Source organism: Amblyomma mixtum, chromosome 8 (assembly GCF_055824585.1).
Source record: "Amblyomma mixtum isolate Tamu chromosome 8, ASM5582458v1, whole genome shotgun sequence".
NCBI lineage: Eukaryota > Metazoa > Arthropoda > Arachnida > Ixodida > Ixodidae > Amblyomma > Amblyomma mixtum.
Window position 1 is genome coordinate 138,842,299 of NC_143019.1, and position 21,514 is coordinate 138,863,812.

At 46.9% G+C, this 21,514-nt stretch overlaps 1 protein-coding gene across 3 annotated transcripts in view; it reads right to left on the minus strand.

The window, feature by feature from the left end:
• Positions 1-21,514, minus strand: part of LOC149334609 (prolyl hydroxylase EGLN3-like) — an 81,758-nt gene that overhangs the window by 56,306 nt on the left and 3,938 nt on the right. The window contains exons 1-3 of one of the 3 annotated variants that reach the window (XM_089555253.1): positions 15,718-16,141; positions 13,417-13,669; positions 10,372-10,514 (exon numbers count right to left, since the gene is read on the minus strand). In XM_089555253.1, the coding sequence (XP_089411379.1) occupies positions 10,372-10,514; positions 13,417-13,669; positions 15,718-15,897 (576 nt within the window). In that variant the 5' untranslated portion in view covers positions 15,898-16,141. Of the gene's footprint in view, positions 1-10,371; positions 10,515-13,416; positions 13,670-15,717; positions 16,142-21,514 lie in introns of those variants that run through there. The other 2 variants (XM_089555254.1, XM_089555255.1) reach the window with 2 other exon arrangements.

The window sequence follows — 21,514 nt, forward strand, 5'->3', positions numbered from 1 at the left end:
CTGCTGGCTGGCCAATTTGAAAGATCCCTCCGGCCGCCTTGCTCGTTGGAGCCGCGTCTTCAAGAATTCGACATAACTGTAGTCTATAAATCTGGCCGCAAGCATTACGATGCAGACTGCTTGTCACGAGCCCCTGTCGACGCAGCACCCGAAGAGGAAGACGACGACGCTTTCTTAGGACCGGTAAGCGCCAGCAGTTTCGCGCAGCAGCAGCACTCGGATCCTGACTTGCAAAGCCTAGTTGATTATCTGAAAGGCAAGACCGCATCGCCTCCCCGAGGGTTCAAGCGGCAACTGTCGTCCTTCGTCCTTCACAATAATGTCCTCCTGAAGAAGAACTTCGCGCCCAACAGGACAGTACATCTTCTTGTCGTGCCCAAGAATCTTAGGCAAGAAATTATGCAGGCATGTCATGATGAGCCGACTGCGGGGCATCTCGGGATTGCTCGCACGTTGCACCGCATCCAGGAGAAGTACTATTGGCCACGGCTAGCTACCGACGTTTCCCATTACGTGAAAACGTGCCGTGAGTGTCAGCGACGCAAAACGCCTCCGACTAGACCAGCCGGACTCCTGAACCCCATACCACCTGTAACTAAGCCCTTTCAGCAAATAGGAATGGACCTCCTCGGCCCCTTTCCGACTTCATCATCAGGTAACAAGTGGATCATCGTGGCCACCGACTACATGACCCGATACGCCGAAGCAAAAGCGTTGCCTAATAGTACCGCAACAGAAGTCGCAAAATTTTTTGTCGAGCAAATTCTCCTGCGACACGGCGCCCCCAAAGTGCTCATCACAGACAGAGGGACGGCATTTACAGCGGAGCTGACGCAAGCCATTTTAAACTACAGCCAGACAAGCCATCGGAGGACAACTGCCTATCATCCACAAACCAACGGACTCACAGAGCGTCTGAACAAGGCCATCGCAGACATGCTCTCCATGTACATCGACGCTGAACACAAGACGTGGGACTCCATTCTGCCCTACGTGATCTTCGCGTACAATACTGCCGTCCAGGAGACAACCAGGTTTACCCCATTCCAGCTGGTATACGGCAGGAAGCCCACGACAACACTCGACGCAATGCTCCCGCACGTTTCTGACGAAGACAACCTCGACGTCGCCGCCTACCTTCATCGCGCCGAGGAAGCCCGAAGACTTGCGCGGCTTCGCATTCAACACCAGCAGCACACCGACGCTACAATCTGCGCCGACGAGACACGCATTACAAGCCAGGTGATCGGGTTTAGATATGGACGCCAGTTCGCCGCCGTGGATTGAGTGAAAAGTTGCTGCGACGCTACTTTGGCCCGTACAAGGTTCTCCGTCGCATCGGTGACCTCGACTACGAAGTCATCCCCGACGGCACGACAGCATCTCAGCGACGCCGCACACGCCCGGAAGTCGTACATGTCGTACGCCTGAAGCCATATTATGAACGCTAAAGGACTGGAAGTTTTCATTGTCCGTGTTTATTTTCATTTTAAAGCATCGAGACGATGCTTCTTTGGAAGCGGGGTAATGCTACGTATCATTGCAGTGTGTGTTCGTTCACGCTCAAGGCAGCAGGAAAGGGTCGTTATCACTTTTGTTCGTGGCGCGAGAAGCGACCAGACTAATCTCGATTGATCGCAGCCATGAAAGGCTGCATCTAGGTTTTTCCAGATTACCGTAGATGATCTTGACCTGTTATCTGGAAGTTTCCTTGCCGGCTTTAAATTGAGTGATGCCGCGAGCGGCGGACATTCGTAGTTCGACGACCGACGAGCACGTTTGTTGCTTACGCCGCCGCCGAGTGATTCAGTTCTTTTGTGGGCGCAAGTCAGCCCAAATAAAGAGCTTCGTTTCCAAGACTGGTTGGTGTCTTCCTGACCGCTGGACTGCCGTCACTACAACGTGACAGAAATAAACTGAACACTGACATTCGCAAAGCAAGAAACACTTATTATGAAAAGTACTTTGATTCACGCAACTGTACAGATGGTCTATGGAGAAAAGTTCGCTCGCTGGATGGCTTTTCTTCTGACAATAAACTGGTAAACAGTATTACATATAAAGGCACTGACTATAGTGGTAATAGTCTTTGTAATGCTTTTAATGAATTCTTTACATCTCCGCATAGCACTCCTACAGATATACGATCATTTCCCAGAGAGAGGCATCTGCCTACCCTTTTCCTACAGCCTGTCTCTGTAAACGAGATCATCTCTGTATTTAGAGAGATAAATAACAGCATCTGCTGTGATGTTAATGACATCCAGATAGCTCCTGTCAGGCACGTAATTGATATTGTTGCCCCTCCGCTTGAACATATTTATAACTTGTGCTTAGAAACCGCTACTTTTCCACAAAACATGCAAACTGCGAAAGTAATAGTTCTTTTTAAAAAAGGAGATAAAAATGACCTCTCAAACTACCGACCAATCAGCATCCTGCCAGTCTTTTCAAAGGGCCTTGAAAAGGTGATACATGCGCGTCTTGAGAGGTTTTTAGAAGCTCACAACCTAATTACAGACTCTCAGTACGGATTTAGGAAAAACAGATCAACAGAACTCGCTCTACTTCATCAAAAGGAATTCATATTAAATAATTTCGAACAGAAGAAGATTGTAATTGGAGTTTTCATAGATTTCACAAAAGCATTTGATCGCATAAATCACAATATACTGTTTGATAAACTAGAATATTATGGAATAAGAGGGAAATCACTTCAGTTAATCAAATCCTATTTGTCATGTCGCACACAGTACGTACAGATTAATAACTTCAAAATCAACAGTGAGACCGATTCAGTCCGGAGTGCCGCAAGGCAGCATATTAGGTCCAGTCCTATTTAACATTTACATTAATGATATTGTTGCCCTAGACCCTACAGCGCGTTTCATAATCTATGCAGACGACACGAGCATATTCATGCCTGGCAGCAATTCTGATCTTACACCACGTGTGCAAAACATATTAAATGCGCTGGAATCCTGGTCAACTTCGAACCTGTTAGCCGTTAATGTGTCGAAATCAAAAATTGTCATTTTTCGTCCTAAAAACAAGATATGTCACCTATCAAACGACCTTTACTACAAGTCGAATAGAATTGAAATAGTGCACTCATTCAGGTCATTAGGTGTAGTTTTCTCTGAACACATGCCGTGGGATGAACACATTCATGATATATCATTAAAATTATCAAGAGCTATTGGTCTTGTTTACCGCCACAGGAATTTATTGCCACAAACAGTGAAAATAATTCTGTACCGCGCTTTATTCTGCTCTCACTTGAATTACTACACACTAATATGGGCCACCACAACAAACACAAACCTACAGAAACTGTCAGTACTGGAAAAAAAAGATGCTTAGAATAATATATGGGTTACCCTACGGACACACAACCAGGCACTTGTTTACCACATTCAGCGTTGTAAACGTCCAGAAAATATATAATTACAGGTTAATTAAATCTTACATAACTGAACAAAAAGCCTACTTAAACACAATTGCCCACTTAGCCTCACTTCAGGATTTCCAGACTCCATACCCACGTCACAAACCACACTGGTCTATACCTCTTACACGAACAAATTACGGGCACCAAATGCTTAATTACCGTCTCCCGCTACTTTTAAACATATTTATTGATTCAAACATTGATGTCCTTCATATTCCATTTTCCACCGTACGTGATTTTATAATTCAAAGCTTGTAATTATACTCATTCTTATTGATAAGCAGCACTAACACCACTTTTGGAATGAAGCCTTGCATTGTGTTATTTTTGCCTTACTATGTGTGTTAATGTTGTATTATATGTTGTTAATTCTTTTGTTGCAGTTTCGTTTTTGTTTCTGCTGCATGTGTACAGTACGTACAGAGCGCAATGTGTCTAACTGTATGCTACTGCCTGAGAGGTGGTGAGAACTCAGTCAGGCGTCCTCGCTTTTTTTCTCACCACCTCCATCATTTCTGTTATGATGGAAATAAACATTATTATTATTATTATTAAAGGACATCCATCCTCAGCGACACGGGGACAAAGCGCCGTCTCCTTCGCTCTCTTTCGCAGGCTTGGCTGCATGCACAGCCACAGAAATCGACGTGACTGGCTGGAGGGCTCCCTCTGAGTTGTGTGTGCCGCTTCGTTCTTTAGTTGTAACCGACTATAGTGCTGAGAAGACCCCTTTTTGGGAACTGGCACAAAGGACCGCCCCCTCCCCTTGCTGTGCGGCCCTCCTGCAGGCGGGGTAGACTAGCGCCGCAGGAAAAGGAATTCTCGGAAAATGATTACAAGCACGTTATAAGCGGTGTTTTACATGACGGGTTGAGTTCAGGATTTGAGCTGAAAACAGGTTACTGGGTTCATGTAAACACCTAAGAGTCGGGTCCGGGAGTCGAGGGAGCGAGTCCAGTCAACTCCGCTGCAGGGGGTGGGTTAGTGGAAGGGGAGGTGATAAATGCTAACCTGTTATTCGCTTGCGCCGTAGCGCCTCCGAGGCAGCCGTGCATGCCGCAATCTTCCAGGCTGCCACTGCCCTTTCCCGCTGCACCGCTCGACACTTGGTGCCGCTGCTGTTGAACCGGTCGCGACTCGCTAAAATCGAGTTCATGTAAACATGCAGTCAAGTTGGGCTGACCTTGCTCTACTCGATCTCCTGGCTCGACCCGCCGAAGTCGGGTTCATGTAAACGAGGCTACGAGGGGGTACCCAAAAGAAACCGGACTAATTTTTTGGTGGGCAGCGCTTTCGTAGTACCGTGTTTTGCCGCTAGGAGCGCAGAGAGTGAACATTCCAGAGTCAGCCAGGTGAGTGGCACCGCTGAAGGTCAGACGTAGTAGTGTCGTCTGCGTTTACAGTGATAACTGTTTTCTGTGAGTGTCGTTTTTTCAATGGCTGGTTTTTGTGAACAGCGTGCGGCGGTGAAATTCTGCTTTCTGCTCGGAAAAAATGGAACAGAAACTTTTGAAATGTTAAAAACAGCTTACAAAGATGATTATATGGGGAAAAGTCAAGTGTTTGAGTGGTTTTCCCGTTTCAAAAATGGTGAAATGTCAATTGATGATCAACCTCGTTCTGGTCGTCCTTCCACGGCCCGAACACAAGAAAATGTTGAAAAAATTCGTGCAATCTTCAACGAAGATCGACGACGGACGATTGAAGAAATTGTGGAGCTGTCGGGAGTGACTTGGAGTTCAGTGCAGCGAATTTTGACAGAAGATTTGGGAATGAAAAAGGTGGCTGCCAAATTCGTGCCACGACTGCTGACTCCTGAACAAAAACAAGGTCGTGTGGAAGCATGTTGTGCTTTGAAAGAAGAGTCCCGAAATGATCCAAACTTTTTTTCAAAAATTATCACAGGTGACGAAACTTGGTGCTTTGCTTACGATCCTGAATCAAAGCAACAATCAAGCCAGTGGAAAACTCCCAGTTCGCCTCGCCCCAAGAAAGCCCGTCAGGTGAAATCAAACCTCAAAACAATGCTGGTTTGTTTTTTCGACGTGAGAGGAGTCGTGCATTCAGAGTTTGTTCCGCAGGGTCAGACAGTTAACCAGGCGTTCTACTTGGAAGTTTTGAAAAGATTGCGCAACCGTGTGCGGCGGAAGCGGCCTGATTTGTGGCAGTCGGGTGACTGGTTTCTCCACCATGGCAATGCCCCTGCTCACTCAGCCTTGTCTGTACGACAATATTTGACCAAAAATGGTATGACCCCTGTTCCTCACCCCCCATACTCACCGGACCTTGCCCCCTGTGATTTTTTTTTGTTCCCCAGGATGAAAAAACACATGAAAGGAAAGCGTTTTGCTGATGTTGCAGAGGTAAAGAAAAAAACGACGGAGGCGCTGTCAAGCATCCCAAAAGATGAATTTAAAAAATGTTTTGAAAAGTGGAATGAAAGATTAGACAAGTGTATTAGTGCAAGTGGAGAGTACTTTGAGGGAGATTGAAGCCCTGTACTTAAAATGTGAATAAATCAGTTTAAAAAAAATAACTCCGGTTTCTTTTGGGTACCCCCTCGTATAGTTGCCTGACAATGGACGGTGTGAAAATAGCAACTGTTCCTTCAGTTTCCAGGTATGCGCGCGTGGACACGCACGCATACACACACACATACGTGCATGCGCTTTTTCAATCTTTGATCCAACCAAATTGAGGCAAATCGACGCAAGGCAACAAAGATATGCATTTCAGCACGCGATGGAAAATTCTGGAGGGAATAAGCAACCTAATGATGTAAACTGGATGCAAGAAAGACGTACGTCTAAAATAAATAAGAGCACGCAGTTGAGGGTCCAAACGAGAGAGGTGAGCGGGTCGCCCTAAGTGCTTACAGAACTATCGCTTTGTAGCTGACCCCCTTTTTTTTGGCAGCGTTCCCGCACACCTTGCCCCCCCTCCCTTTCTTCGTACAATGTCTAGTCTCGAGTCCGCCTCGTGAATGGTATGCATCTGTATACTGCATTTTTGTGAACCTTGGTGAAATTCCGTCTAAGTTGATCGGAATTGGTTGCAAGCTGCCGCCGCATGTACGACGAATATTCGTTTCTGAGGTAAACACATTCCGACACCCTGCGGTGCTAACCCTCTCAATAGCAATTTCACGTCTCTTGCGCAATGGCGATTCATCTCAAGGGTCAACGGAAATTGACAATTGCCCACTTCTCTCTGCCTTTTTCTTTACCAACCATAGTTTATAAGGTTGGACAGGCATCCGCTGAGCGTTGACTGAATTGTATAGCTGTCTTTGTTATAGTTTTCTTATCATAGATGCAATATCATTTGATAAAAAAAAAATATTTTTTTTTCAGCGCTAGAGTTTGCAGGTTACACTCTAGACCAGGACTGTTCCGACTACTACTAATATTACTATGCATCAACAGTGACGAAGTGATTGCACGCGCAAAAGACAAGGGCAGAAGGAAGGACACAAGAAAGACACCGATTTCAACTATAAGGTCCATTGAAAAAAAAAAAAAAAAAAACGCTAGAAATATATACATGGGACATAAACATAAATAATTTGCTTTATATCACACCTTCCTTATTTTTGGCGTCCGCTTTCTCTTTTCGCTTGCTTAGTAATTTGTGCTGTGCAATTATGTCGACAATTATCACTAACTCTCCCAAGTTTCCACTGTATCGAGGTTGTGCCTTTTGCGATGCGGGCTGGGCAGCATTATTTTTTTTCTTTTTCTTTGCTCCCACTAATATATGTGACGACATTGAAAACAGGAAGGTCTTGTAGTCGGGTAAAACTCAAGAACGAAACGGCACATTCCCTCAAAGGAGGCCCTCCAGATAGTAACATCGACGGTACAGCTTTCTGTGGCTACTTAGCCAAGGCTAAACAAGAGAGGGAAGGAAACGGTCCTCTGTTCCCGTGCTGGGCACCCTTATCCCGAACAAGGATCACCCCACCTCTGTTCCCGTTTGGACAAAGACGGTACCCTCTTTGCCCCGGCTCTCCAACTTTTTCCCTTCACCCTTCCGGAACCATAGGCTGAATAAAGGAAGCCCCACTCTCTTTGGCTTTGGCGAGGGACAGGCAGAGAAAGAAGCATGCGGAACCACCCCAGCCAACACCTCCCCCCACGCACGACGGGGACTACCAGCCGGGTTTGCCATGGTTCGTTTGTAATCCTCTGAAGGCAGGCGCAGCAACAAAAGAAAAGACTTCACACAGCACGAGTCAAGAAAGGACCGGACACGTATCTCAACATCTCAACCACAACCAGTCTCGGGTCGCTGGGGGCAAGACGGGTAGACACTTACTCAGTGATGGATCAGTGTCGTAGCCTGGTGGCAGAATCTGAACTACTCGCAAGATGGCGGCAGTGGAACCGCCACCTTAACTCTTTTGCTACCGCGCCATAGGCCATCATTCGCATATGATCGATTTAAATCGCCCGCGCAAAAAAGCTCATTTTGGAGCGTTGTGGACGTGCTCCGCCATCTAGTTAGTGAGCTCAACAACTGCTCTTTCGATTGCAACCTTGGTTTCAGTGTTTTGACATGAGACATGAGTGTTTTGACATGAAAAATAAAACTTTGAACGGCCGCAGCAGCGTCAGCCGGAGAAAATGGCGTCCGCATCGCCGCGCGCTCCTCGAAAGCGAAAGCTGGCACCGAGCCCCTCGGCCGGTTTCGGTTTCATTTTTTGCGACGAAAGCAGCGGTTATTAGTCGGGCAACAATGTACAAACGTCGGATTTCGGTTTCGAGAGCGAGACTTCGCCTCGGGAGCCTGGAACATCAACGCACACTTGCATGTAAGTTCTGTTTTCATTCGCTGTGCGTTTTCTGCGGTGCATACGGTTTGTAATTGACGACAGTGGTCTATTTTTGAGCTTCAGTGTCTTCACAACGTATGGCGAACACAGTTTGCCAAATGCTCAAGGTCGCCTCGCGTTTTTCAACCAAGACGACAGCTAGGTGTCCATATCGGCACATTGCTGCGGAGCGGCGCTCGGAGATTCGCTCGACCTCTCGACTTTTTTTTTGGTGCTCTTCACGGCGGAAATGATGAAAACCGTGTGCGGAAACACTAATAAGTATGCATGGATGAAGATTTTGAGCAAGCAAACATATGCTCGGCGGGACGGCTCATGGGAAGAAGTGAATCAGTTGGAGATGCTGATGTTCATTGGAATCATCATATACATTGGAATTGTTGACCTGCCATGACTATATCTCTACTGAAATACCAGAATAATCTATTCTGGCCCTCTGCCACCAAAAATCATTTCTCAAACATTTTTCCGAGCGCACGAGAATGAAACGAGGACTGAAAGAAGACACACACCACAAAGCGCCGTACTGCAACTGCAACAATACTCGGAAAAATGTTTGAGATGTGTAACCAACTAGCCCGCCAGTTCATCCTGAGCAAATTCATTTCTCAAAATTGGTTTTTCGCTTTTCTTTGTTTTGTTTTTTCACGTAACGGACCCGGATGATTCAGTGGCGGCAGCATCTATTGGCAAGACTTGGAAAGTGTCCTGGCTTTTGAACCACGTCGATAAAACTTATTTCATCGATACTGATGTTTTAGAGCTTGCCTAAAACGCCAAATTTTATCAGCTGGCTTTCAGGGAGCAGCTCATTCAAGAAATCTTCGGCTATGATGAGGGAAAAGAAGTCCACGCCCCCAATCCGCCCATAGAATCCATTCAACACCAAACGAAAAAAAAGAAAAAAAAGAAGAAACTGCAAGCTCGGCTATCAGAGAACAAGGGAGGAGCAAAAATAAAACCTTATGTGAAGCACCTGTCAGTCTACCTCTGCTGCACATCTTCATCCCTGATTGCTCTTCACAGTGGCACCACAGTCATGACCCCAGACTTGACAGGCCATGGAGAGTGAAGTAATTTTTTCTCATAGCTGTAACTGTGAATAATGACAGCTATAAACATGTGCAACAGTTTGTATATTCCAGTTTTTCTCTAATGAAGTTCTGGCTTAGTGCAGCCGGTAATTTTTGTTTTTCCTATATACTTTTTTTATGTTTTTAGCAAATTTCACAAATAAATGTTCATTTACTTTTGTGCACACAACTCATCTGTTTGTTTCATTCAGAAGTGTAACTAATAAGCTACAATTTCATATATTGCAATATGTGCTGGCCAAGGCGACTTTTGTACTTTTCGACTTAGAGTGATGAAGTTTGGCAGACTGGTTTAAAACAGCATCAAACAATGAAATATAAAGTTTCATGATGACAGCTTCAGCCCTTTTCATTGTTTACATGTTGTCCCCATGTTGCTTGCTTGTGGAAAGCCTAGCATGACAAAAAAAAACAGGCTGCAGGTCTGTAAATGCTGTTAATATTCACTAAGAAGTGTGATGTAAATCAAGACTCTCTTAATTTTAAAAAATTTCTCTGCACTTTTTTTTAAAGGACACAATATGCACCTTCTCTTATGTTTAGAACGTATCGTGCTCTAATTACCACGTAATAAAAAGATGTGAGCCTAAAGAGTAAATCTGAGACTGTTTTGACGCAGACCCCGTTTCAGTGATCACAACAAAACAAACAGGGTAAAAATCCACGCACCCATTCCTGTGCTACGCTTTCCACGAGCAAGGTGTTAAGCTCAAAACAAACTTTCGAGAAAACAAGCCTGAAAGTTCCAACCTAGCACACACGGTCTATGTCTAGATGGCGACAAATATATTTATCTGGAGCGCTTGAAGTTTATTTTTGGGTGAAATATTTCAGTACAACATAGTAAACAGTGTTGGAGATGCCGAAAAGTGTGCTGTTCAAAAATCGACTTTTTTTGCGATTTTTGCGATCTGATCCCCACATCCCCCCTTAAGCTGGCTTCTTCCTTTGAGCATGCCAATCAAGCAGGTGCATCTCATACACGTGCTCACCTCCTCAAGCACCATGGATCCCCGCTCGGCCCCCAGGAAGTTGTCAATGACGCAGATGCCGAACCGGTTGAGGTCGTCGATCACATTGGTGCACATCCGCTGGATCCACTTGGACGGGGGCGGCTTCAGGGCATCGAGCTTGGCTGCACCAGAGTGGCACCAGAAAACCCAACATTACTTGCAAAGTGAGAACACCGCATTTACTCGCGTAATGAACCCTCGCCCTTTTGTTCGGAAGCCAACAGGCACCGAAACCAAGAAGCAGAGGGGATTCTTTTTTTTTTGTCAATTTGTGGGGTTCACCGATTGGAGATTAATAGGGTAATTATTTTTAAAAGGTAACTGATTAGAAAGCACAAGAAAAAACATTTTATTTTTCTGTTGGCTTCCGTCCTGTGCGTCATAACGAGCCCCTCATTTTCCTTCCCTTCACTGCTGAATTGCTGACGAGGGCCTCAATTCTGGGACTCTTCATGCCATAGGTAGTGTAAGAGGGTCCTCGAACAGCTTCCGCCCTCACCGTTCAATCACTTTAATATGTGGCACTCACGGTAATATAGATGACGTAATATGTTTACCGCTATGGACAAAGGTGGCACTAATGAACACTCTCAAGGTTTCGTTAAGCTACACATACAATAAATACCCCTGAAAGCAGAAGATTGGACACCTGTTTCCATAGCTCAGTTGGTAGAGCACTGGATGCAAAATTCGTAGGTCACAGGCTCGGATCTCATCGGCAACATGCGGTTGATTTTTCTTCTTCTTTCTAATCAATTGTCTTTAAAATAATTGCTCCAATAATCTCCCAGGGATGAAAACCACAAATCAAAAATAAAACATCCACTTGCTCTTTGGTTTCAGTGACTGTTGGTTTCCTTCATAAGGGTGCCTTGTGAGAAATAAAAATAATTTTAAAAAATAGATAATAAACATTTAAAACAAAGAACAGTGTCTATGTCTGCAAAGAGGTTGCCAGGCTGCTGAAGGGATCCACTGAGGCTACCCCACTCATACCCATAAGGTGGAGAATATGAATTTTTAATTTGAATTTGAAGCTTGAATTTTTATCAATCAACAAGAGCATAGTCAGGTGACCCTAGAATTCTCGAGGTGTTGTCAAGAATCTCAGGTTTCACTAGCGCAATGTTGAGAACTAAGCCTTGTTGTAGCGTTGCTTCTCCAAATGAAAGGAATCCGGCAGCTGATGCATCTGACGATGTCAGCGCTGATGACCCCTTTGACTCGCGAGTGAAAGAGTGTGTGACCTTTATCATGCTTACAAAGTAAACAACAAATGTTTTGTAGCCGCCGCGGTGGCTCAGTGGCTATGGTGCTCGGCTGCTGACCCAAAAGACGCGGGTTCGATCCCGGCCGTGGCGGTTGAATTTCTTTGGAGGAGAAATTCTAGAGGCCCGTGTACTGTGCGATGTCAGTGCACGTTAAAGAACCCCAGGTGGTCGAAATTTCCGGAGCCCTCCACTACGGCGTCTCTCATAGCCTGAGTCGCTTTGGGACGTTAAACCCCATAAACCAAACCAACCAAATGTTTTGTAAGCTCACAAGCATCAAGGTGAAAGCCTTCGATTCCTGTTGGAACTGGAAACAGCCGTGAAGGGGAGTTGTTTCTGCCACAATGTGAGCCTTGTCCCTTCTGTTACCGAGTGTGCACAAGTGCAACATACGTGTCATCCGTTTGCCAAACAACGAATGAGAGAAGAAAGACTAGGCCAATGTCTCTGATATCATCTCTTCTTAACTCTTCCCATTTTTCAGTGCTGCCGCCAGCATAACGCCAGACTCAAAGCTGTGGCAACTTCTTTTTCTGAGTATCGAGTATCATTAAAATACATGGTACATTAAAAATGCATTTTCGATACCACTACTCCAATCCTTTAATTTCTGGCTAAGCGATACCAAGCAGTGGTATGTACACTACATCAAAAGACTCAGGCGTCTGCCGCAACGCACAAAACTGTCCCAGGAAGCCAGCATCTCACCACACACCCTGCCTTCTCCCCTCCCAGCTAGACACTTGAAGCCCCTTCATAGAGTTTTCTGCCGACCAGGTTAAGTAGCACCCACCTACCCTCCCCCCAAGGCACTTCCTCTTCCCAGAGCTGCCCAGATTATGGTCTAGAACGTGCATTTTGTATTCTCGGGACAGAGCTGCGTTTTTCGCCCATTGCCTACCAAGCGCAACACAGGCCGGTTAGACTGCTAGCGGCCAAGAAACAGTGTAGCAGTGCAATGGTACAAGCTCTGCTCGAACACTGAAGCAGTCTGTGCCAAGGTGACCGAGGGACACCGAGGAGAGCCGAGGTAAGGATACATGCAGATACAAAATGGACAACAACTACCAGTGCAAGGTGGAAATCGGAACCGGAGAAGCCATAAGTGGATGCAAAAAAAGGCAACGGCAGTCTTCACTGATTGGCGCCACATAAAAAGGCGTCAGCAACTAGACAGGGGATTTACCAGAGAGAGTTAACCAATATCCCTCAAGAGAAAAGGACACAACAGTTGTATCTTACCAGTACTCACCTATGGGGCAGAAACGTGGAGGCAAACAAAGAGGGTTCAGCTTAAGTTAAGGACAACGCAGCAAGCTATTCAAAGAAAAATTATAGGAGCAACGTTAAGAGATCAGAAGCAGGCGGAGTGGGTGAGAGAACAAACGCGGGTTATTGACATCCTAGTTGAAATCAAGAGGAAGAAATGGGCTTGGGCAGGGCCTGTAATGCGAAGGCAAGATAACCACTGGTCCTTAAGGGTAACGGAGTGGATTCCAAGAGAAGGCAAGCGCAGCAGGGGGCGGCAGAAAGTTAGGTGGCGAGGATGAGATTAAGAAGTTTGTGGGAGTACGGTGGCCCCAACTGGCGAGGGGCAGGGTTAACTGGAGAGACATGGGGGGAGAGGCCTTTGCCCTGCAGTGGGCGTAGTCAGGCTGATGATGATGATTATGATGACACATTCCATTGGGCTCCCACATTGTGTAACCTGAGTTATACACACAATGAACCCAAGATGAAGTAGGACCCTTACCGTTTGGGGCATCACCGCTGGCACCACCACCCTCGGTGCTGAGACCCAGGGAGGATAGGGTGTCGTTCCACCAGGCCTGGTTGACGGGGTCATTTGGGTCGTAGTGGGGTATGTCGGCAGCGAGGCTGGGGACGGAGGGCGCCGGGGAAGGGGACCCCACAGCCGAGGCAGGGGTCACGGGGGGCGTGGGCACCATGGGCACTGGCTCAGGCACCGGGAGCAACGGTGGTGGAGACCCCGGCAACGGAAGGGGCTGCAATGGGCACCTCACTTAGACTGTCTGCCCCTTCATGCCTTCATGGCAAGAGGTCAGACTATTTCCAAGGGCAAAGAACACGGGCAAGTTTTCTGTCTTGAGTCAAGTCCGATCCACACCAGGCATGCAACTCTACCGCATCGTTCCACTCAATCCTTTGGCCTGCAACTGCATGCATCCGCAGTTGTGCATGTTATGGCAAACAAATCAGTATGCAATGAAGTGAAAGTAAACCAAAACAAAACTTTAAAACTGAAGCATACTGCCATGTACTTTCAAATTATGCGCAAAATAGCATTTCACCCAGTCAGCATTCAAATGGTTCATGAGCATCAAGGTAGCACTGCCAGCTTGTTGACTGAAATGATTTACGGTTTATGGGAGTTTAAAATCCCAAAGCGACTCAGGCTGTGAGGCACGCCGTAGCGAAGGACTTCGGAAATTTTGACCACTTGGCGTTCTCTAATGTGCACTGACATCGCACAGTACACGAGCCTCTAGAATTTCGCCTCCATCGAAATTCTACCGCTGTGGCCGGGATCGAACCCGCGTCTTTCGGGTCAGCAGCCGAGCGCCATAACCACTGAGCCACCGCGCGGCTTCTTGATTCAAATAAAAATATCAGCTGCCCTTTGGGAACTACCTAGTGTCAAGCAGGTCTGGGCTTGGCAGTGATTTGAAAATGGGTGCGCAGCAATAGAGGATCTGCACTGAGTTCATTTTTAACTAGCTCAATAATATTTCACAGCGCCCATGTGGTAGATATATGACACTGCACATAGGAATGAGAGAATGAAATAATTTAAAAAGAAACAAATAGTCTTTCAGCAAAGTCCATACAAGCTGGACTGTTTTTATTGTACCTCCCATGGCCTCAGAGGTAAAACATGTTTTACAGTTCTCAGTAACAAAATGATCACTATGAATGATGATAAGTAACTCCCTGGTAGTGAAGTTCATATGGTAGCGCCTATTGGTGTGTTCTGGGTAGCAGGGAATAATAGGGGCCAAATACTGCGTTCCCGTCTCCCATGACGATTGGGGAGGCCGCGTGTGCGGAACTAGCACGGAAAATAACCCTAAAAACTACTTCGAACCAATGGGATGCCTTCTGAGTGATATCTTCAAGCCATCTTCAAGTTTATCACTCGCACCCGGATTTCCTCGAGTGTCACGCAAGGCAGTGACGAAAAAGCGACCTCCTTCTTGTTTTTCCCCGCCACCGAATGTAATCCACCTAATTTCTGACAACAGCAAAGTAAGACACTATTTTCAAATCGACCGCACTGCCGAGCCAACAATTACATAAATGGAGTGCATATTGCAACCGCGCAAAACGACGAGGGGCGAAAAAGAGAGGAAAGCACAGGACAAGACGCGGAACTTCAACTAATTAGGTTTACTACAGCTGGAAAATCACATTTATACAAGATTCGTAGTCACGCCTGATAAACAACGTCCCTCCTCGCTTTGCAATATGCACTCCATTGTCAACAACCAACTAGCCCGTCTTCACCTGTTACATGTAATTACATAAATGTCTCTAAAATAACTTGAGCAAAACAACTTCTTTTCGGGATAAACTGGCAAAATTTACATCCGCAACTAAATAAGGGTTTGAATTTCAACGCTGCCATGGTTGCGAGCGGGTTGTTCGCAGTACAGCCACAGACTCGCAACTCAAAGCGATGCAGGTTACAACTAATTAGAATCGAAACTCGATGACGTCTCTCTTGATCGGTGCCCCGATCATTCGTCGCGTCGGGGCCGGAACCGAAGCAAAGACGTAACAAAGTCACAATTTAACCCTTTGCCGAGCCTTCTAGGCAGCATTCAAGAAGGTGACATATGAACAGGAGTCCACCCGGCAGCTCGAGGTGGACACGCTTCGGTGTGAGGTCATTCCGAAAGCCCGCGTAAACAACGTACGCGCGGTGCACTGACCTCGATGCCGGACAAAAACACCAGCGATCGCGACCAGCGCAACCGCAAGGAGCTCGGCAAGCAGTCGTGATCGGTTCGCGAAATCAGCTCGTGTAGCCCACCTGCGAAAGCACAGGAACGTTGGCCTGCTTGCATACGTGCTTGTGTGCGGCCCAATGCATCCGCTGGTGCTCCTTGCTGCAGTAGAAGACATGGCGACAGCGAGCGCACCGGCGCAAGCCCGACAGTCCGCCGCAGAACTGACAGTAGCAGAGCTCGGGGTTGTCACGAAGCTCCGACATTTCGGAGGTCGGCAAGGCGGCGTCGAACGCGCTAACCTTCGCTGAACGCCGACGAGTTGCCACAGTTGAGCACGACCATTGCTACCCAACTCTCAAGCACGTTGATCGGTGAAACGGAGCGCACGTCCTCTGGCGGCGCGAGCACTTTCGGTTTCGCTTTCGGCAAATGGCAGAAGTTGCATGGACGCGTTTCTCGGAATACCCATCAGGCGTAATACTTACCGGCAGGTGACAGATGACGCGGGGAAAACCATATCATCTGCGCAGTCATGTTGCTGTTCTAATGATTCGTAGGCGCCAACCGCCCATCACTTCTTTATCCTGTTATCTTCCACACAAGTGGACGTTGAGGTGAGGTGGACCTCTTCACACAGTTTCGGCGCACAGAAAAACTGTGCAATTTACGGTCTCTCAAAGAACCCTCCGCTCCATACAAAATCGCGACGATGCCCTCTTCTTACTACACGCCCAACGATAGATATGAAAGCGTTCGTCTCTGACACATCTGGACGCACCCCAAAGCACCCCAAGCAACCACCGATATCCTTCGGACGGCCGACAGAGGTCTGTTTCGGATGTTCTGTACGTCCGCTGAACATCCGCAAACAGCCGGTAGACGTCCGTCGGCCGTCCGAAAGGTGGCCAAAGGTATACGGTTCGCCGGCCGACGGACGTCCAGTTGAGTACGTCCATTGGCGGATCTTTCTCGAATATTCGCATATATGGTGCATGCGTGCTTTTTTCACTCCGCGCGATGCAATAAAACAGAAAACAGTTTGATGCATAGCAGGCATATTTTATTGTGGTTGATGATACATCAGCAGAGCAATAGGTTATATTCGGAAAATTTCTTAAATGTGACTCTTCAAATGTGGCAAGCTTGGGACACACATCCGTAATCTTCCCACCCACAGTATTTCTGAAATAAAAATAACGCGGCAAACATCAGTCATGTAAAACAAATGGCACAATGCAGCAGCCCAAGTAAAAACATTGGAACCAATTAATAGAAGTGTTTAATGCTGCAAGTATAACAGACAATGCACTTAGGGAAAGGCATCCCTGCCTTTCCCTCTCTCTCTCTCTCAATAAGTATAAGGCAATAACAGCTCTCACTTTCCACACCATATTTGACAATGTATATGTTCTTTTCTTATTCTCATGGGCCTTAGCGCACTAACCTGCGCAGCACTGTACGCGACTGTGCACAGAAAGCCGCAAAGCTTCCGTTGCGAACCACTGCGAACTACACGTGCTTCCTATGGTCTGCCTTTCGCGCGTTGTCACTCTTTATATAGGCACAGAGAACCTAGCGATGCCTTAAATATTAACAAGATGCGAAAATACTCCGTCCCGCAACTTTGAAGAGGAGTGGATTAGCCGCGCGAGTCGAGGGCTCCCGAAAGTGTGAGAACAGCACACTTGTGGAAGCCATCTCCTCGCGCTTACTGCTCCCACTGTCCTGTGAACGAATGTTATATGAGCATGCATGCTGCATTGTCCTAGAAGCAAGTTCCAAGAATTGTACTGGATACCAGGGTGTCGAACCGGAATTTTTTCGGGTTCGGTTCAGGTTCGGGTTCACGCCTTTCGGGTTCAGTTCCGGGTTCGGCTCCGGAGCGACATTCCGTTCCGGTTCGAACCGCTCCGGATAGCGTCGAACCGGTTCAAACGGGTTCAAACGGGTTCAGACTATAAAAAATTCTGAACGTAGGTTTTTATTCAACCTTGTTTTGCTGTTTATGTGATGTCAGCATATAAAACAGCACTGCAAAATTTGCTCATTGCGAGATTTTTTACTGTCCGCGGCAAAAAGATTTAAATTTACGCAAGAGCCGCGAAATCAAATGAACTCAGAATTAGTGTACACCGGCTATGTATACTAGACTCTATCTGATGAGATACATAAAGCTGGCGGATTTTTCATCTACAAAACATTTCAGCTTCAGCAGTTTAGGAGTCCCTGTCAGGCGAGTAATAATCTCTCTGGAAGCTCGTGTCAATCGGGAATTTCTCCGGCGCAAAATGCTTAAGCGGGCGCCGTCAGGACCGCTGCATGCGCCCACTATGAGCGGAAGTTGCCTTGTATTTGCAGGTATATACAGCCAAGACATCTTTCTGTCACCCCAAAAGCGGCTTGCCAGTCACCCTCCCACTTTGGCACACCTGCAGCATACATCTAGAGAGTTTACCAGAAATATTTTATTTTCATCACCTGCTCTACATCGCCTTTCTACCTCACATTATATATCTCGACCACCTATAGCTGAGTTTCTTCAAAAACACAGCAAATCGTGGCTTGTACCTTGTACAGTGTAAAATTAAGATTTTGGCCTATGCTGATGTCGTCTCCGTCTCTTGCTCTGATGAAAAGAATATGATAAAAAAGCAGGCTTGCATTGGTTGGCGGCACTTCGTGTCTGTACGGACACAAACTTGCGACGTCTTCAATGCGACGTTGCGTTGGGACAATGTTGCAATTGGTGCATTGCAAGAGGAGGACCGTAAATTCGTTAGAGTTTTTGTGACTTTTCTGGGGCGCTCTCAAAGGGAGCCCAAGCGTGCACAGAATTTCATGCTACCTTGATACAGCATGGTGAGTCTTTCGTGCAGTTTTTGTCCACTAACCTGTTTCATGATTTTTATTTTTCGAAAACGAAAACCACCGTTTCCTGGCAGCTGTGCTTATTAGGTGACTAAATGCTCATCTGTCTTTTATGTACATAGTCGTGAGGGAATTTTGTGCTGACGCACTCCATTTCCTAAATATTCGCTTTTCCTTAGAATACCTGTACGGCTTCTCCAGAAGGCAGCTGACAAAGGTTCTGATCGGTCATTACTTCCTCTACGTGTAGCCTTACCTAGGCTTTCTTGACGGCCTTATATTAAAGCGAGTTCAGAGGATGTACATTCAATAGGCTTTAAAAACGTTTCTTAGACTTCAAACATCGACCTTACGTGTTAGGACATGCCATCGAGCCAAGCGGACGTTTGTGCCATGATCAGTGAATTGCTACATCTGCAAGCAAGGAGGAACCATTGAACAACGAAATTATTTGTGACGCTATGTTCGTTTGAGACGTAGCACACTTCAGCAGTCTCTTAAAAAGGACATTGAGGTGTCTGCCTTACACTATAAGATTTGTGCCAGTAATGAAGAACACCGGAATTCTGTGTGAACTTTTCCTGTTAATAAGACTGCTTAGCCTGTGAAGAAGCCGTATGCTTGATAAACACGCACAATCGCCACTTTCGGCGAGGTCACTGTTCAGAAAACAGTTCATTTTAGCTCAGATCGTAAATGCTGCGAAAGTTCAACCTCCTGACAGTTCGCCCTTTCTTGACGTGTGCGCCTTCAAGAATTTTTATGTGCGGGCAGAGCAAGGGAGTGATAGCGGCATGAGGCCGTATACCGAGGTCGCGGAATTCGACCCAGTCCAGTAAGGCAAGACGAGGTCAGGTAGGTTCCTGATATTCCATGAGGCAACAATAAAAATAATATTCGAAGATGGCCGAGTAACCTAAGGCATCAGTAAACGAAGCTTTTCGGTTGCGCCCGCCGCCACTGGCTCGATTGCCACTCAGGGTTAGAATATTGTAGTTGGTTTCTTTACTGCGTTAGCAGTTTAGTCTCCTTTCTCAAAAATCTCCATGGTGCGTGCGTGTGTGCGTGCGTGGGCGTGTGTGCGTGCGTGCGTGTGTGTGTGTGTGTTTGTGTGTGTGTACACGCGTGCACAATTCGGTGGGCACACATCCGGGCACTCACTGGCAAAAAAATTGACAGATGGTTGCAATTGTCGGTAATGCGAAGTTTAAGCGCAACTCATCACACGCTGCGTCCCTCATAGCCTGAGTCGCTTTGGGACGTTCAACCTCAATGAACCAATCATCACACGCTACCTGGCATGTGGTGTATTATGCTGCTAGCCACTCTTGGGGTCATCCCGTGTCAGACACCATCCAGGTCAACGTTCATGGAACTAAACTCAGTTGCCAAACCGAGAGCGGTTTCGCGGCGCCGCCACCACTGGCTGCTCTGAGTGGCGCTGCAGTCGTACCAGGCTTCAGCCGGTCCGATCTGTTGCTGTCATGTCGTAGAGTGCTTTCGCGACGCGATTGCTGCTGTGATCGTTGTCTTTGTGCTACGTGCGCTTGCATGCAGATTTTCTAGTGCTGTATCTGCCATGCCGACGTGCTGTGCGCCGGGCTGCACGAGCGGTTACAGAAACAACAGACTGCGAGGCATTTTTTCGCGGCTCCTCGTGACGCGGATCTCCGTGCGGTATGGGATCGAGCCATTCCCCGCCCGTGTTGACAGAAAACTCTCCGACAAATCACGTGTGTGCGATCTTCATTTCCATTTTGAAAGGAGCGTGGTTATAAGAGTTTCTTCACCAAAGTAGCATATTAGACATCTACTCTAAAGGTGGAGATCAGATCATCGCAATGGCTCATCATAAGTTCACTTACCAGCGTATCTAAACGCGAATGTCTGGCAGGCATTGGTGCAGTGTGTTTTAAACATAAATTAGCAATAGCTTTAGAGCGCAAAGCCCCGCATTTATGGCACTCGAAAGCAGACTACAAGTGCCTACGATTTCTGTGGTGCAGTTTTCCGAAATAAGCAGATTTTACGCACAGCGTCCACTTCGTGAATGACTCCGCGCGCTGCTCACAACCCGAGCTGCGAAGGCAGTGAACTTCCTCGGGTACGTTCCTCAGTCGTCAGTTTCTCTTTCCCTGCAACAGCGACGATGCCTGACGCCAACTCCAGACAAAAAATTTCAGTATTTTGAGTTTACCGCTCTCCGTGTATTGTTCCTAGCGTGCGTTACCGTTCCAACAATATTTTTCGATCCTTCACGCAGTGCACTACAGGTGGACACAAATACAGAGATATTTTTACAGTTTATTCCCAACAAATTTTGCGTACGCATACCTCGACGAGGCTCCACTTACTCCTCTCGATTTTTGCTTTTTCCCCATTAATAACATGGGTGTACGTCTTCAGTATGTCTTCTTCGTGAAAATGAAGGTCGCACACACGTGATTTGTCGGAGAGTTTTCTGTCAATACGGCGAATGGCTCGATCCCATGCCGCACGGAGAACCACGTCGAGGAGCCGCGAAAAAATGCCTCGCAGTCTTGTTGTTTCTGTAACCGCTCGTGCAGCCCGGCGCACAGCACGTCGGCATGGCAGATACAGCACCTGAAACTCTGCATGCAAGCGTACGTAGCACAAAGACAACGATCACAGCAGCAATCGCGTCGCGAAAGCACTCTACGACATGCGCGCACAGCAGGCAGACATTCGCGTTTAGATAAGCTGGTAAGTGAACTTACGATGAGCCTTGCGATGATCTGATCTCCACCTTTAAAGTAGATGTCTAATATGCTACTTTGGTGAAGAAACTCTTATAACCACGCTCCTTTCGAAAATCATGACCGCCCGCAACTTCGGCCAACGGTGGCATTGGCCAGGCAGCGATGATCTATCACTCGAGTTGCTGCAGGAAAGATTTGTGGCATACTCGCCGCACAGGGTTCAGAACTGACTGGTGTCTTTACGATAAACATCAGTAAGTGCGATATTTGGGACGCCAGTTTCTCAGCATTC